Source organism: Hordeum vulgare, chromosome 3H (assembly GCF_904849725.1).
Source record: "Hordeum vulgare subsp. vulgare chromosome 3H, MorexV3_pseudomolecules_assembly, whole genome shotgun sequence".
Lineage (NCBI taxonomy): Eukaryota > Viridiplantae > Streptophyta > Magnoliopsida > Poales > Poaceae > Hordeum > Hordeum vulgare.
The window spans coordinates 523525176-523543241 of record NC_058520.1 but is presented as its reverse complement, the minus strand read 5'-3'; the positions used below and the strand labels follow the sequence as shown (position 1 = coordinate 523543241).

General features: G+C 42.9%; 1 protein-coding gene across 1 annotated transcript; it reads left to right on the top strand.

The window, feature by feature from the left end:
* Positions 1 to 13236: 13236 nt before the first annotated feature.
* On the top strand, positions 13237 to 16508 carry LOC123444676 (vacuolar protein sorting-associated protein 36). Its single transcript, XM_045121471.1, has 8 exons — positions 13237 to 13894; positions 14038 to 14238; positions 14870 to 14963; positions 15044 to 15101; positions 15306 to 15375; positions 15686 to 15821; positions 15912 to 15996; positions 16139 to 16508. Exons 1-8 carry the CDS (start codon positions 13262 to 13264, stop codon positions 16194 to 16196), a joined length of 1335 nt encoding a protein of 444 aa, XP_044977406.1. The 5' UTR covers positions 13237 to 13261; the 3' UTR covers positions 16197 to 16508.
* The last annotated feature ends 1558 nt before the right edge of the window (positions 16509 to 18066 follow it).

The window sequence follows — 18066 nt, the reverse complement described above, 5'->3', positions numbered from 1 at the left end:
TTGAAGGATTCCGTCAGTGATAGCCTCTTGCGGGAGTTCAATCCCCAGCTCAGCTAGACGGTTTGAGTACCTAGACATTTTGAGCACATGTTCACCGACAGACGAGTTTTCCTCCATCTTGCAAGCATAGAATTTATCGGAGGTCTCATACCTCTCGATCCGGGCGTTCTTCTGAAAGATAAACTTCAACTCCTGGAACATCTCAAATGCTCCATGACGCTCAAAGCGACGTTGAAGTCCCGGTTCTAAGCCATACAAGACTGCACATTGAACTACTGAGTAGTCCTCCTTACGTGCTAACCAAGCGTTCTTAACATCCTGATCAGCCGTAGCGGGTGGTTCATCTCCTAGCGCAGCATTAAGGACATAATCCTTCTTCCCAGCTTGTAAGATTAGCTTAAGATTACGAGCCCAGTCTACAAAGTTGCTTCCATCATCTTTCAACTTAGCTTTCTCTAGGAACGTATTAAAATTCAGGGTGACTGTCGCGTGACCAATGATCTACAACACAAATATATTCAAAGTGGACTTAGACTATGTTCAAGATAATTAGAGTTTAACTTAATCAAATTATTCGCTAAACTCCCACTCAAAAAGTACATCTCTCTAGTCATTTGAGTGGTTCATGATCCACTTACACTAGCTCAAGTCCGATCATCACGTGAGTTGAGTATAGTTTCAGTGGTAAGCATCCCTATGCTAATCATATCATCTATATGATTCATGATCGACCTTTCGGTCTCATGTGTTCCGAGGCCATGTTTGCACATGCTAGGCTCGTCAAGCTTAACCCGAGTGTTCCGCGTGCGCAACTGTTTTGCACCCGTTGTATGTGAACGTTGAGTCTATCACACCCGATCATCACGTGGTGTCTCGAAACGACGAACTGTAGCAACGGTGCACAGTCGGGGAGAACACAATTTCGTCTTGAAATTTTAGTGGGAGATCACCTCATAATTCTACCGTCGTTCTAAGCAAAATAAGGTGCATAAAAGGATTAACATCACATGCAATTCATAAGTGACATGATATGGCCATCATCACGTGCTTCTTGATCTCCATCACCAAAGCACCGGCACGATCTTCTTGTCACCGGCGCCACACCATGATCTCCATCAACGTGTTGCCATCGAGGTTGTCGTGCTACTCATGCTATTACTACTAAAGCTACATCCTAGCAAAATAGTAAACGCATCTGCAAGCACAAACATTAGTATAAAGACAACCCTATGGCTCCTGCCGGTTGCCGTACCATCGACGTGCAAGTCGATATTATCTATTACAACATGATCATCTCATACATCCAATATATCACATCACATCGTTGGCCATATCACATCACAAGCATACCCTGCAAAAACAAGTTAGACGTCCTCTAATTTTGTTGTTGCATGTTTTACGTGGTGACCACGGGTACCTAGTAGGATCGCATCTTACTTACGCAAACACCACAACGGAGATATATGAGTTGCTATTTAACCTCATCCAAGGACCTCCTCGGTCAAATCCGATTCAACTAAAGTTGGAGAAACCGACACTTGCCAGTCATCTTTGAGCAACGGGGTTACTCGTAGCGATGAAACCAGTCTCTCGTAAGCGTACGAGTAATGTCGGTCCAAGCCGCTTCAATCCAGCAATACCGCGGAATCAAGAAAATACTAAGGAGGGCAGCAAAATGCACATCACCGCCCACAAAAACTTTTGTGTTCTACTCGAGAAGACATCTACGCATGAACCTAGCTCATGATGCCACTATTGGGGAACGTCGCATGGGAAACAAAAAATTTCCTACGCGCACGAAGACCTATCATGGTGATGTCCATCTACGAGAGGGGATGAGTGATCTACGTACCCTTGTAGACCGTACAGCAGAAGCGTTAGTGAACGCGCTTGATGTAGTGGAACGTCCTCACGTCCCTCTATCCGCCCCGCGAACAATCCCGTGATCAGTCCCACGATCTAGTACCGAACGGACGGCACCTCCGCGTTCAGCACACGTACAGCTCGACGATGATCTCGGCCTTCTTGATCCAGCAAGAGAGACGGAGAGGTAGAAGAGTTCTCCGGCAGCGTGACGGTGCTCTGGAGGTTGGTGATGATCTCGTCTCAGCAGGGCTCCGCCCGAGCTCCGCAGAAACGCGATCTAGAGGAAAACCGTGGAGGTATGTGGTCGAGCTGCCGTGGAAAAGTCGTCTCAAATCAGCCCTAAAACCTCCGTATATATAGGTGGGAGAGAGGGGGCCTTGCCTTGGGGCTCAAGGAGCCCCAAGGGGGGTCGGCCGAGCCAAGGGGGGAAGGTCTCCCCCCCCAAACCGAGTTGGACTTGGTTTGGTGGGTGGGAGTCCTTCCTTCCCTTCCCACCTCCTCTTTTTTTTCTCTTTGATTTTTCTTCCAATGCACATAGGGCCCTTTTTTGGGCTGTCCCACCAGCCTACTAAGGGCTGGTGCGCCACCCTCAAGGCCTATGGGCTTCCCCGGGGTGGGTTGCCCCCCCCCCCCCGGTGAACTCCCGGAACCCATTCGTCATTCCCGGTACATTCCCGGTAACTCCGAAAACCTTCCGGTAATCAAATGAGGTCATCCTATATATCAATCTTCGTTTTCGGACCATTCCAGAAACCCTCGTGACATCCGTGATCTCATTCGGGACTCCGAACAACATTCAGTAACCAACCATATAACTCAAATACGCATAAAACAACGTCGAACCTTAAGTGTGCAGACCCTGCGGGTTTGAGAACTATGTAGACATGACCCGAGGGACTCCTCGGTCAATATCCAATAGCGGGACCTGGATGCCCATATTGGATCCTACATATTCTACGAAGAACTTATCGTTTGAACCTCAGTGTCAAGGATTCATATAATCCCGTATGTCATTCCCTTTGTCCTTCGGTATGTTACTTGCCCGAGATTCGATCGTTAGTATCCGCATACCTATTTCAATCTCGTTTTACCGGCAATTCTCTTTACTCGTTCCGTAATACAAGATCCCGTAACTTATACTAAGTCACATTGCTTGCAAGGCTTGTGTGTGATGTTGTATTACCGAGTGGGCCCCGAGATACCTCTCCGTCATATGGAGTGACAAATCCCAGTCTTGATCCATACCAACTCAACGAACACCTTCGGAGATACCTGTAGAGCATCTTTATAGTCACCCAGTTACGTTGCGATGTTTGATACACACAAAGTATTCCTCCGGTGTCAGTGAGTTATATGATCTCATGGTCAAAGGAACAAATACTTGACACGCAGAAAACAGTAGCAACAAAATGACACGATCAACATGCTACGTCTATTAGTTTGGGTCTAGTCCATCACGTGATTCTCCTAATGACGTGATCCAGTTATCAAGCAACAACACCTTGTTCATAATCAGAAGACACTTACTATCTTTGATCAACTGGCTAGCCAACTAGAGGCTTGCTAGGGACAGTGTTTTGTCTATGTATCCACACATGTAAATGAGTCTTCATTCAATACAATTATAGCATGGATAATAAACGATTATCTTGATACAGGAATTATAATAATAACTATATTTATTATTGCCTCTAGGGCATAATTCCAACAACTATAACATTAAACGTGTGGATCCAAATTAGCCCCTCATGAAGCAACACATAAATTGGGGTTTAAGTTTTTGCCACTCTTGCAACCAATCATCTACTTGTTACTCCACAGTGACCTCCCTTAGGCCCATAACATGGTGAAGTGTCATGTAGTCGACGTTCACATGACACCATTAAGAGAAGTAACAACATACATATCATCAAAATATCGAACAAATACCAACTTTACATGATTACTTCTAACAAGTCTTCTCCCATGTCCCCGGGAACAATAGTAACTACTCACACTTCATAAACATGGTTAATATTAGAGGTATAATAATAATGATTAAGGATCTGAACATAATGTATTCCACCAAGTAATCCAACAAGCATCAACAAAAGATGTCATCAACACCACTAGTAACCAACACGTACCAGTCTGAGGTTTTGAGACAAAATTGAATACAAGAGATGAACTAGGGTTGAAGATGAGATGGTGCTGGTGAAGATGTTGATAAAGATTGGTCCTCCCATGAAAGAGGAAGCATTGGTTATGACGATGTCTTCGATTTCCCCCTCCCGAAGGGAAGTTCCCCTGGCAGAATCTCTCTGCCCGAGAGCAAAAGGGCCTCTACACGGGTTTCTGCCTTGAGGCAGCGACGCTTCATCCCGAAAGATTGCTTATGATTTTTCTAGGTCAAAACACACCATATAGGAGAAGAGGAGGGGAGTCGAGAGACCTGCAGGGGCCCACAAGCCATTAAGGTGCACCTAGGGGGAGGGCGCTCCCTGTTGGCTTGTGGCCAGCAGGTTGCCCCCTATGGTATATTTTTGGCCCAATAATTATTGAATATTCCACAAAAGTTATCCGTGAATTTTTAGGTCATTTGGAGTGTGGTGATTTTTCTGCCTTTTTCTTGGTTTCCTCATCTAGAATTCCAGTTTCCAGATATTTCATTCTTTGCGATGTACCTTGCATATTAAGAGAGAAAGGGCATAATAATTGTAAGATAATAGGGAATAATGGACAAGAATAACACAAATATCAATAAGGAATCGTGATGCAAAATGGATGTATCAAAGCTGTCGACGGCGGTGTCCCAATCCACCGAGGGCGTTGTGACAGGTGCAGGCGCGCACGGGCACGGGAGCGGTGGGTGCAGGCGCGCGCAAGAGGACGAGGGCGATGGGTGTAGGAACGTGCATGGGGATCGGTGCGGCTTGTGCAGGGGCACACACGATCATGGGCGCATGATGAGGCGTTGGCGCTTGCACATACACGAGCTCGGTTGGGTCCGCGGGGACCTTGCTGACACCCGTGGATTCCAGCTTTGCGATGATGCTCGGCGACTAGCCCGTCAATGCCACGGGGATGGTTGTCGGCGTAGGCGCACGGATGGTTACTAGCAAGTGCGTCGGGGCAGCATCCACTGTGGCATGCAACTCTTCCAAGGCCATGTCCATGGCATCCCATTCATCTTTATATTATATCTCCTCCGGCTCGGTCTCGACTTCACCAAACTGGAAGACTAGTGGCATATGATCCTTGTGCGCCATGGCGTAGGTGCGTGGAGATATGAATGATGGAGAGGAATGTGAGGCGATGATAGAGGATTGTGAGTGAGTGGGAAGTAAAGCCACCTATTAAACATCGGCTCGGGCGGATATGGAGGTCAAATGGCTCACTTCTCGGTGAGCCTGCAACATACTGCTTGCAGGCCTCCTGATGAGCCTATGCAGCGGAGGCCGGCTCGCATGCCTCCCATCAAGTCAAACAACTGCTCGCACGACACCTCCTCGCCATTAAAGAGTGTGACGCCTCGCACCGCGTAAATGGGCAGTAGAACACCCATGGTTTATAAATAATGCAACTGTTTGCATGGTAACGTGATAGTTCTTTGTTCCAAAAAACTTTTGTTGTCACCTTTTCCCAAAGTGGACACGAAAAATACCACATCATATTTGTGCTATATCATGACGACAAGCCCAATTTCTTGAATTTTGTGTGAGTTTTAGATTTATTATAGTTTAAACCAATATTCTCAATGTCCGCTCTAGAAGAGAAAAATATATTCAAGACATGTCTCAAATAGGAAAACAAGATCCTATGGTGCCATTATTTTCCATGTCATGACACCATGCCAAGTTCCATGAATTTCTGACGAGTTTTTGATTTACATGAATTTAAAACCCAAGTTTCTCAATGTTTGTTGCCGGGCCAAAATCCTGAGACGTTTGAAATTCATTTCCATTTCTTGGCATGGGACCTAAAGATGCAGCCATGTACACTTATATGATATTTTTAACTGCATTTGATGCACCAGACCTTGCGACTGTAGTTCAAATTTGAATTATGCACATTAAATGCCTATGAAACTCAAATAATGTATAAAAAAGAAAAAACAAACCCTGGATATAATTCCACATTTTAGCACAACACTCATATTGGTCTTTTTTACCTCTTGAAAACGTTAAATGCGAGAAGAGGCACGAGATGTTGTTTCGCCCACATAATTGCATGTTATGTGTGTTCCCTATCGGAACCACAAAGGCTTCGTGTGAGAAGCTCTGGTTTGTAAGGGCTTGTGCCAAAACTTGTCCCAAATTACTTAATTTTTTTTACCACCACAAATATGTGCCATGCCATGACACCATGCCAAGTTTAGTGAATTTTCGATGAGCTTTTGATTTAGATGATTTTAGAACCCGATTGTCTCAATGTTTGTGTGGCCAGGACAAGACCCCCGAGATGTTTGAAATATATTACTATTTCTTGCATGGGACCTAAAGATGCATCCATGTACACTTATATGATTCTTTTAACCCACTTTGATGCACTAGACTTTGTGATTGTAGTTCAAATTTGAATTATGCATATTAATTGCCTATAAAACTCAACAATGTATAAAAAGGCCAAATGAATGTTGTATAATTCCATATTTTAGCATGACACTCCTGTTGATCTATGTTACCTCTATAAATAGTTCAAGGCGAGAAGAGTCAGGGGATGTCATTTCACCCGTGATGACGCGTTCTATATTGGAACCACAAAGAGCTTCCCCTGAGAAGCTCTGGTTTGTAAGGGGCCTGTGCCAAAACTTGACCAAATTGGACATTTTTTTTACCATGCCACATATGAGCCATGTCATGACACCATGCCAAGCTTCATGAATTTCTGACGAGATTTTAATTTACATGAATTTGAAAAGCTTCTCATTTCTTGCATGGGGCCTCTATAGATGCAATCATGGATACTTATATGATTTTTCAACCCATTTTGATGCACCGGACATTTTGATTGTATTCCAAATTTTATTATACACATTAAATGCCTAGAAAACTCAATTAATGTATAAAATGCAATACGAACCCTGAATAATTCCATATTTTAGCAAGACATGCTCATTAGTCTATATTTCCTCTAGAAAAGATCAAGGCAAGAAGATGAGCAGATGTCATTTCACCCACATAATTAATGTGACGTGTTCCCTATCGGAACCACAAATCTTCCCATGAGAAGCTGCGGTTTGTAAGGGACTTGTGCCAAAACTTGTACCAAATTGACAAAATAATTACCACGGCACATATGTGCCATGTCATGACAACATGCCAAGTTTCATGAATTTTTGACTTGTTTTGGATTTACAGTAAATTAAAACCAAGTTTTTTCAATGTTGGCGGTTGAGCCAACACCCCCAAGATGTTTGAAATTCATTCTCATTTCTTGCTTGTGACATAAAATATGAAGCCATGGACACTTATATGATTTTTCAACCTATTATGATGCACCGGACCTGGTGACTGTAGTTCAAAATTGAATTATACACATTAAATGCCTAGAAAAATCAACTAATGTATAAAAAAATGTTCAACCGAACCCTTAATAATTTCATATTTTATCACCACACCACTACTGGCCCGTGTTCACTACAAATAAATCTTATTCAATCCAAACACCGTCCTTTGCCGAAGTAACCTCATTTTTCATTTTAAAAACAATATGAAAATCAAGTATATCGCAAACAATTCATGTGCATGAATCATGTGTGATGCAGTGCAAAATATCCTTGGCCAATCCTCATACATGGCTTAGGCCGGAAGCTTCATCGGCTACAGCCCACCATCGGTCAGTTTACCACACTAGCTCCTCAAGCCCATTTTCATGTTCAATTGTTGTCGATGGAAGATAGGGACGTGGATCCCCATCGTGAGGGAAACTTCGACAACCCACGCCGAACCGAGTGCGACCGCATCAGCCATTAGCGCACTCCCAACATGCTTGAACGCGACCGCTACCTGCGATAGGGAGGCTGTAGCAACCAAAAGGACAGTTGTTGCAGCTGAGAGGGAGGTAGCAACAACCGCGATGAGGATAGCAAATGGCGAGAACGACAAATCAGTTGTCAGTTTGTCGACGGTCACCGTGGTCCTGACCGCGGCTGCCCACACCCATCTCGTGTCGGTCACTGCACAAATCATAGCGGCCTTCTCCGACACCAGTTGACAACCCATGACCGGAGTTGAGAATCGCTAAGTGTGCTCGAGCACGTGTCCGTTTGTTGGCGGCCTCCCTAGCCAAGATGGTAGTCGTCCATGCCTGAACCAAGTCCGCCCATGTCCGGCTCGTGGCGGCCTTATCCAAAGTGATGGTGGACGTGGACTGCGACATGTTGGTGGAGTATGTGATGATGGATGACATGGAGCTCCTTATCCCAGAGGTCGTCGAGCACGAGCTGATCATCGAGGAGGCAGGGAAGATCAACGAGCGCGAGGCGGAATGTTAGTCTCTGTTTAGAGCGCTCGTCTTTTGTTAGAGTAATATTTTTAGGTCAACTAACTATGTTTAATTGACCGATTGAGTAAGTGTGGGCACTGATGTAGGCTCTTTTGTGTAGTACTCAAATTTTCAAGTGATGTTAAATTATACAATGACATGGATGACCACCGTAAAGAGGGAAATTCGGACCAAAATTTGCCACTGTATCCCCGTCTTCTCTTCCAAATGGACGACCAAAATTTCCACATTGAGTCTCATCACACACGGGATAAACTATAGGATTCGTTTGTGATGTTGGATATCACACAGAGTTCACATAAAAATATTGTGTCCTATGTAATTGTACTCGCCAATTTCTCGCTGCGACAAACAAAAAATTTGGGCTACCGCGCAAATATCTACCTCCCCCACCCATCGTACCAGCCAAAAGCCACAATTACCCCTCTTTCCCCCTTCCTTTCCTAAGTTCAAACATTCACTGCTTGCATGCAGTGTCGCCTCCTCCCTGGCAATGCTTCTTTCTGCTGCTCGGCCTCCTTCATCTAGTCAGGTAATCCACACCTCCCCCATACCCCTCCCCTTCACCCCCTCCTCCTCCATCCCACATGGCTCGACCGCTGGTGCGACACCTTCCACCCAAATCACCGCCACATCCTCCAAATAATCGCCGCTGAAAGCCATGGTGCACGTAGTATAGCCAAGATCTCAAGGATCATTTGCCAGCGGAGAAGAAAATCGCGGCTACACACAAGGATGAGGCAGGGATGGTTGCCATGCGTGCCGACCCCTAGATCTGGGAGGAGCACCTCGCCGTCGAGGCCACCATCGACGCCTCGCACGCGGATGCCACCACACGGTTGGCTTCTTTAAATGACATCTCATGGTGTTTTCTCGAGGTCTATGATCGTGCCTTCGGTGAAGACTACGAGTTGTTTTCTCAGCAGGCTCGTGCTTTCCTCAGTTCCAGAGCCGGCAGGTTGGTGCCTGGACAGGCTTAGGCCACTCACCACTACGATGAAGGCACCCACGATGTGGAGGCCTTGCCCTCTTACAAGCCCATCGCTATAGATATTTCCGATGACGAGGAATAGTTTGTTTTTAGCTTAATTACTAATGACATGTGTTGAGCTAACTAGGCATGTTAAGCATGTTTGGTTTACTTGTTGCATGTGCTGCTCCTACCTTTCCTTAATAAATTCTAGTGAAATATCCAATGCAATGCTACTATGCAATCTGACCTTCTAGTATGTTCTATTGTTCATTGTGATGCTCAGTTAATTGTTTGCTTCATTTGTTTTGGTGATTATCTGCAATGTGATGTTCGATTGTTGTTGGTACAATTTTGTATTGTTATGCATGTGAGAAGTAAATCAAATTTGGATATACTAAATACATATGAAACATACAATTGCTATATTTCTTAGTTCTTGGCATGGTTGGCTTTGCATGTGGCTCGAATTAATATGTTGGATCTGCAAATTGTTTATTTTCCAATAGCATATTTTACTGATAGCACGCCAAATCTCACTTATAACTTGATCAATATCTATCTTAAATATGTTAAGGGGGGACAATGGGAGACGTTGAAGTTTACCATCGAGGTTTGCACATTCACGATCCTTTGTCTAATAGCACATTATTGTGGCAGGAACCATTCTAATATTTTGGTTTCTAATAATCTGGTCTTACACATGTAGGTCTTGCTATAAGAGGTTTAGACCCACTGTTCGACCCATTTTGCATGTGGGGAAATGAGCTGTTCATGAATATCAGTCAAATCAAGAAACTTAAAAAGATTGTTAATATAAAGAAACTAGCGACGAAAAACAACAAGATGTTTATCTGCACAATGAAGAAGACATTAGTGAACTATAGGACGGTACTATCTCTTTTACCCTATCTTTTTTCCTTTTACGACATTTCAATTTTTCAAAACAAAATTTGTGTATATTTTTGTTCCGAGTCCTTTCCAAAGAAGTTCATCGATGAGTACGTCTCAAACCACATATATGGTCGAGAGGCTGGGAAGGTATCCATATAACACCCACTATATAATCTTGGAGTATTTCTCAAGAGGATGAAGGATGGGCGGGTAGCCATCCACATGCATTGGCATAAAGTTGCAAGGACCTTCGACATGAGTGAGGGCTCAATATTTGCCTTCCACTTAAACAATTCTATAGACGGGATACATCTGTCTATTTACCGTCTATGATGCTACTTTCGAAAGGTTTTAGATGTTGCATGTCAACTTGGTCATGTCGTGTAATTGGGTAGCTAGGTAGTATATGTCTATATGATGTTGTACTCTCATGTATTTCAATTATCAAATCCTAGTTGTCATAATACGAATATGAAATATATTGTGTGCTTGATATGAAGTTTCAATTTGATTACTAACAGGAATATAAATAATAGAGCAATTAGGCTGATTATTGGGGTTTCCAATTGCAAACGGTTTCTCACACAACACCGTGAGCGATGACATCAACAAACCTACATGGTTTCTGGAAAGTTGGCGTGTTGGGTTAGTAAACAATCACACACGACTTCCACCAGACAACTATGTGCGTTAGGCCACCCTTTCACAAACGTTTGCCACAAAAAAATGTGTGTGATAGACAGCCTATGCCAAACAGTTTCTTCTATGCATCGTGTGTGATAGCCACCCCTATCATACACGATGTTATGTAGAAAATTGTGTGTGATGTACAATACAAAGGGAAACGTATCTTTGGGATTCCCTGTGTGGGATGGTAAGCACATCTCACATGACTTCTATAATATGGTTGTTTGTGATGGCGTTCGAAAACGCACATGTTATGTTTTTGAGTGGCGTGTGTGACCGGCCATTGGCATCGTCGATGATTTATCAGTATTGTGTGGGATACCCCTATCGCCCACACAAGAAAGGTGACATTTAAAACTACGTCACGAGAAGAGGGTAAAAATTATTTGTATAGCACGTGGCTGCTCTAGTGTGGTAGTTTAATTTGAACTACCAAAACATCATATATTTAGGAACCGAGGGAGTAATGAGCAAGGCCATAATTTCACAAACATATGATATAGTCTCATACAAAAACATAAGGTAGCCACAACACACAGTTAAAACACTATATAGTCTTAAGAAGTTGTAAGTATCAATCAAAGACACCAAAAGTGAGAAAAAAGGCGATGCTAGCTTCCCGGAGCTAGGCCTCTGGACCAGGTGAGCTCGGAGCAGGTGGCTAAGAAGAGATCTCGGACAACTATCCATAGGGATCATCAAATGTGCCCTCTACAGTACTCCTCTGACCTAGCTAGAATGACCTCTCCTTGAGCTTTACGGGTTAGTGAACACTCGCTTGATGTACTCCTTGCTCTTAACATGAGCTTTGTGATGTTAGTGACGCATAGACTTGATCATGCAAAAGGTTGACTTGAGGGTTCGGATACCCATTCTTTGGAGGTCCCTGGAGCCTATGCTTTGTGGGTACCATGATGTCTTGAGGACACATGGGGAACAATCTCAAGAGTTTCATCAACGACTTGTTCATCATCATCCTCGTCATCATCATCATATGTGTCAGAGTAGAATTTAATTATGTTAGGCCTCACAAGCACCAAACTGTCCTTTACGGGTGGTAAATCCATCCACGAATGTTATGATCACACTCAAGGGGGCTTCTCTCCTCTCTTTTTCTTATCTCATTTTTTGTGTGTTCTATGCTCCTTTCTTTCGATCTGAAATTATAGATCAGATAGACCGTAGGGTTCCTTTCTTTTGATGCTATACCACTAAATTCATGGCGTCACATTCAATTTTAATGGAGAATGCGTTTTCTCAGAAAAAGACGGCTTCTAGACTATCCGATAGTTGTCAAATGTTTCGATTTCTTTGTCAAATCGGGTAATCCAACTTGTATCGGACCCATGTCCCCAATGACCGTGTCGCTACTGGTTCTTCTGACCTTGCTCATTCTTTCACTTTTTGTTTTGTATTCCTTTGTGATCGTAGCGCTTATCTCTATTGTGCATCTTTGCTATATCTCTACAAGTGGTTTTGATGATTCATCTCACCGTGCACTTGCGATGTGCTCTGTCCAATAAAAAGCTGCATTTAAGTTGTGGTTTTTCCCCTAAGAAAGTTGTCGTTCTATGTAATTAACATTTCTTTTCTATTAATATTGCATAATAAATACTCGTTTCGTCCGATGAAAAATATACATATAAATTTTTAAGACAAATTATAAAATAAAGTACAAAATGCATTAGAAAGGTGCAAGCCACCATCTCTCTTTTTTAATTATCCATCCTCAATTAGCTTAGTGCATATAAAAAATAAAGATATCATGTGTAAAATGTTATTAGTCTTGATATGATGAGAGAGAAACATTTCTTTCTATTTAAAGTGCATTGTGAAGATAGAAATGCATTTTTTATGGACAAATTTTAGAGTAAAAAATGTACACTGTTCAACGAACGAAAGGTTTATGTTCCTCGGATTAACACAAAAACTTTTACACAATTTTTTAAATTAGTCCGTGATTGGATTGTCAGAGGAATAGTGGTATTTCCAACCCATTAGAATTCAAGTCCTCGTGCTTGCATTATTTCTAGATTTATTTTAGAATTTTCGACGATACGTCTTCATTATTTCTAGATTTATTTTAGAATTTTCGACGATACGTTTTCAGTGGAAGGAGACGTTTTCGTCGACAGCAAGACGTCTATAATAACTTTATAAATTTCAAGATGATATGTCAGCTCAGTAATTCAGAAGTGTTGCATATGAGGCTTACTCATGTACTGTGTTAGAAAAAACTTTTACACAATTTTTCAAAAAAACAAAAAAAGCTTTTACACAAAATCTTCCGAAGAAAAGCTTTTACACAAAAACACCACGGAGACGGGAAAACCTCCGAAGTCCAAACTCTCCACAACCATGTCCGTCGCCGCAGCCGACTGGCTCCCGTCCGCGGCCGTCACGGCGTCCGGCCGGCCGGTGCTGTCCGCCGGCGAGATCGAGCGGCACCTGCTTCCGCTCATCGACCTCGAGCCCGAGGAGAACCCCCGCCTCTCGCCCCTCCGCGGCTGCCTCCTCGCGCTCACCTCCCACCGGCTCATCTTCCTCCACGAGGCCTCCCTCTCTGCGCGCGCCCTCCCGCTCGCGTCCATCGTCCACCCGTACCCTCCCCACCGCAGGCACAACCATAACCCACTCCGCTCCCTCTTCTCCTCCTCCTCCTCCTCGTCGCATCACCCGCGCATCCGCATCCAGATCTCCCTGCCCCCGTCGCGATCAGAGGTCGTCGCCGTCGTCGTCACCTGCAAGGCCGACGTGGATGTGTTCTACGGGAGGCTTCTCGAGGCCATCCGCGCGAGGGCCTGGGAGGCGGCCGCCGCGGCTGCTCCGGCCGGCGGCGCCTCGGTGGCCGAGGGAGCCCCAGCTGAGGAGGACCTTGCGATCAGGATGCCCGTGGTTGGAGTGGCGGGGATACTGCGGAAGGAGCAGGAGACGTGGGAGAGCGCGGGGCAGAACTTGCAGGATGCCTTCCAGGATCTCAACGCCCTCATGGTTCGTTCCTCTTTCCTGCTTCCTGCTTCAGATGGTGTTATCGTTTAGAGTTCATAACGGAGTACAATCATCTGAGATTGGATAACCAGGCTCTAAATGGCAATGAACCGGTCGTAATTTTGTGAAACATTCTTCCTATACAGAGCAAAGCCAAGGAAATGATGGAATTGGCAGAGAAAATGAGGCAAAAGCTATTGACGAACTCATCTTCTCAATCGAATTCCAATGACGAAGAGATGGGTTCTAAGCAAGACATGCAGGATTTGCTATTGAGCGTAGGCATCGTGTCTCCGGTGACAAAGGAAACTGCTGGTGCTTTGTACCATCAGCAGCTTTCCCGACAGGTAATTGTGCTTGTTCATGGTTTCCCAGCACTTGTGGTGGAAAATCTCACTTAGTGTGCAGCTGAATTGCAATGGAAATAATAATGCATGTATTTGGAAAATCGCATGCCAATTACCAAATGTTCACCTGAGGTCTTTATCACCCAATAACGTAAGCACGGAGTAATTTCTGGTTTAAAATGTCTGCACTGGATGGAAACAGTCAGTTTCCTTGTCTTTTAATCAATGGGAACCTCTACCCATATCGAACAATACTTGCTGGTCATTTGTATGCTTCCATATTTTCATTCTGCCTATGCGTGAACTAGATCAAATTTGGACCTCTTTTAGGCCTTGTTTAGCTAGTTGGGTAATACTCCCTTCATCCCAAAATTCTTGTCTTAGGTTTGTCTAGAAATGGATGTATCTAAATACTAAAACATGACTAGATACATTCATACGTAGACAAATCTAAGACAAATTTTTTGGGACAGAGGAAGTATGTCTATATACATCCGTATGTCTATATACATCCGTATATCTATATACATCCGTATGTAGTCCCCTAGTGAAACCTCTAAAAAGACTTATATTTAGGAACGGAGGAAGTACAATACACTTACTGAGGCTTCTTTATCCTGTTCATAATCAGCTGGCTGACTTTGTGAGAATACCAGTTGAGAGAGCAGGTGGTATGATGGCACTAGTCGATGTCTACTGTCTCTTCAACCGCGCTAGGGGAACAGGTCTGTATTTTTGCTGATGAATATCTGTACGAAATTCCCTTGTCACTCGTGTTCTGAAATTGATTTTTTGTTTGTTCTAGAGTTGATCTCACCAGAGGATCTTTTGCAAGCTTGCTCCCTTTGGGAGAAATTTGATGTGTATGTATATCATTTTCTTGATATGATCGTCGAAACCTTTAATTGTCAGAATATACAAATGCAACATGATATAAAAACAAGAGTAATCTGATCCCTAGATATGGTTCTGTAAAAAGAAAGAATATGTCTTTTCAGCTGGTTGTTCGCCAGCCATTAATTATGGTTTTGATGTTTTGCTTATAGATGTTGATTTGTAATAAGCAGCCCAGTAATGCTCCGGAAATTTGATAGTGGAGTGAAGGTGATCCAGACCAAGACGCATAGTGATGATGAGGTATGCCGTGGGAATGATAAGTCCAGATGTCATTTTAGATTCATATACTGAATAGCGCTGCATGACATAGCAGGAGTAAGCTAGCAGCCATACAAAACAGTGCCTTGATTTTGTGTCTAGACCTGGCAAATATGATTCCCACCTAAATCATAGTTTTAACCAAAAGTATGAATGAATGACTGGTTCTGTTTTTTTGTTGTTACTGGTATCTACATGTTTCCATGCACTCGTCGGCTTGTCGCCAGTTGCGTTGCACCTACCATCTTTAGTAGCATATAGTCACATACTGATCTCCCCCCGATAAAAATAGGTATTTGCAAGAATCTCATCACTCGCGCAAAAGCCGGATGCTCTTCTGAAAGGAATAAGCCCCAGCGACGCTGCATTTACACTGGGGATTGCACCAGCTTTAGCCAAGGAGCATCTTCTAAATGCAGAAAACAAAGGTGTCCTGAGATTGCTCCTTTCAAGTATTTTGCAAGACATGTATTTGGTTCCAGGCTGAATGAACTAACCAATATAAAGCAAATTCTCAGGTCTCGTCTGCAGGGATGTCAGCCCAGATGGATTCCGCTTCTACATCAATTTGTTTAACGAGATTGATCCCCAGAATATTTATTCGTGAGTAGACTCCCCTGCCTCACCCTCAAGTTTTTTTTGTTGAAACAATTTGTTGTTGTATTCCTAGGTTTTTCCATGTTATTTTCAGAGCATGCATATTGCATGAAAATGGTATGCGTTTTACTGACTGTGTATTTTCCAGGCCAAAAACCCATGGACTATACCACACTTGGATCTCTGTGGCAATGGCAGCACATTGACACAATTTTGATTCATGAAAAAGTGGAGTTCAGCTGACTGAACTTTGATGTGACTTTTTGCCTGAATGTTCCGCTGTGTTGTATCTTATTTACAAATTACAATAACGTTTTCATCATTTGGTTGATCAATGACTTCTGGTGTGCCGTATATGTAAGTTGAGTCGAGGATTTTGGATAGTTTTTTACTGAGCCACAAAAGAGTTTCAACAAAGGCGTGTAATGGGGCAACATTTTTCTTTGCCAGTCATTATGTACTGCAAGTCCAGAGTTAATAAACCCTGATACAAAGCTACTGCAGAAGCCGATTCTCTATTCTGGCATTGTGTTAAATGCATCGTTGTATCCTGTTTAGGCCTGACTAGCGCTCATCCGCAGATCCACCTCCTGCTGTCGTCGCGTTGCTCCCTGATCCCCCGTGCCGCCCTTGAGGTCTGCCGTGCCAGCATCGACATGGGCATGCTCTTGGCCTTCAGAGCAAGGTGTTGTTCATGCCGTGCAATATACGTCGATGCAAGCGCTAGAGGTGTGAGTGACGCTTCTAATCCAGTTTAATACGAATTACCAGCTTGTAGTAGTATTTCTAAAACGATTTTTGGCGGCCATTTTCACTGACGATACTGCTTGTGTGCCCCCCCCCCCCCCCCCCCCCCCCTCTGTAAGCTATGAGCATTGATATAATTTTGAGTTCTGTTTTCGTATACCCCCTTTGCTAAACGTATAAAGGATAACATGAACTTTTCACATGTATCGTACTCATTTTCGTGTGTACATACATATAGACTGTACGTTTACATAGTAGCGTCAAATAGACAGCAGCACGCACAGGCCGCCAGACTGGGCCAGCCATTTCCGCCCCGCGAACACCCTCTCTCCGGGCTCGGCTCACTTAATCTTTTTCGTTTTCCAATTTTTTCTACAAAAGTTGGTGCCGGTGGTAGGACCCGAACTGCCGCTGTGTAGCATTTGTTCTAGCCGAACAAAGCACCTTCCTAGCTATGCCTCCTTCCTTGTTTTTTTTTTTTCATTTCGTGTACTAATAATAACTCTAACCATTAAAAAAGCAACACCCGTCTGGTTTTTATTTTATTTTATTTTTCTGTTTGGCCGGTTCTATTCAGGATTTTCCATTTCCTCTTTCTTTATTTTTTGTATTTTTTAATTTTCCTTTTCTTTTGTTAAGTCCCAAAAAGCATCGTGATCTTTTACAATTTTTCATTAACTTTTCCAATTTTGTGAACTTTTTATAAATCCACAAACTTTTTTCCAAATTCATGAATTGTTTACCAGCCAACTTTTTTAATGCATGAACTTTTGGTTCGTGAACCATTTTTTCAAATTCAAGATTTTCTTTCCTATTTTTCGTGAATATTTTTCAAATTTTAGGTTTTTAAAATTGCTATGAACTTTTTTTCCAATTCATGAACTTTTTTTAACCCATGTTTTTTTTCCAAATTTGTTAACTTATTAGTCACACATATTTCTCAAACGCATGAACTTTAAACTTGTGAACTTTTGAAAATTTCATCAACTTTCCAATTTTCATGAACTTTTTTCGAATTCATGAAATTTCTAGCCATGACTTTTTTATTCAAATGCATGAACTTTTAGCTCAGTTTTTTTAATTTTCTAAACCTTTTCAAGTTTTCATTTTTTTTCTAAATTTGTGAACTTTTCTCAAACCTGTGAACTTTTTCAATTTTGTGATTTTTTAGCGAGGAAGTCTTTTTCGATTCCGGTGAGATGGCCCATTTTTTTGGATATTCATCAAATGTCCCCCAAAAAAATCATAACCTTGTATGACATATTAAGGAATCTTGTCAAGTTGTTTGGATTTTCGATATATTTTGCATTTTCTAGAATTCTCAATGGA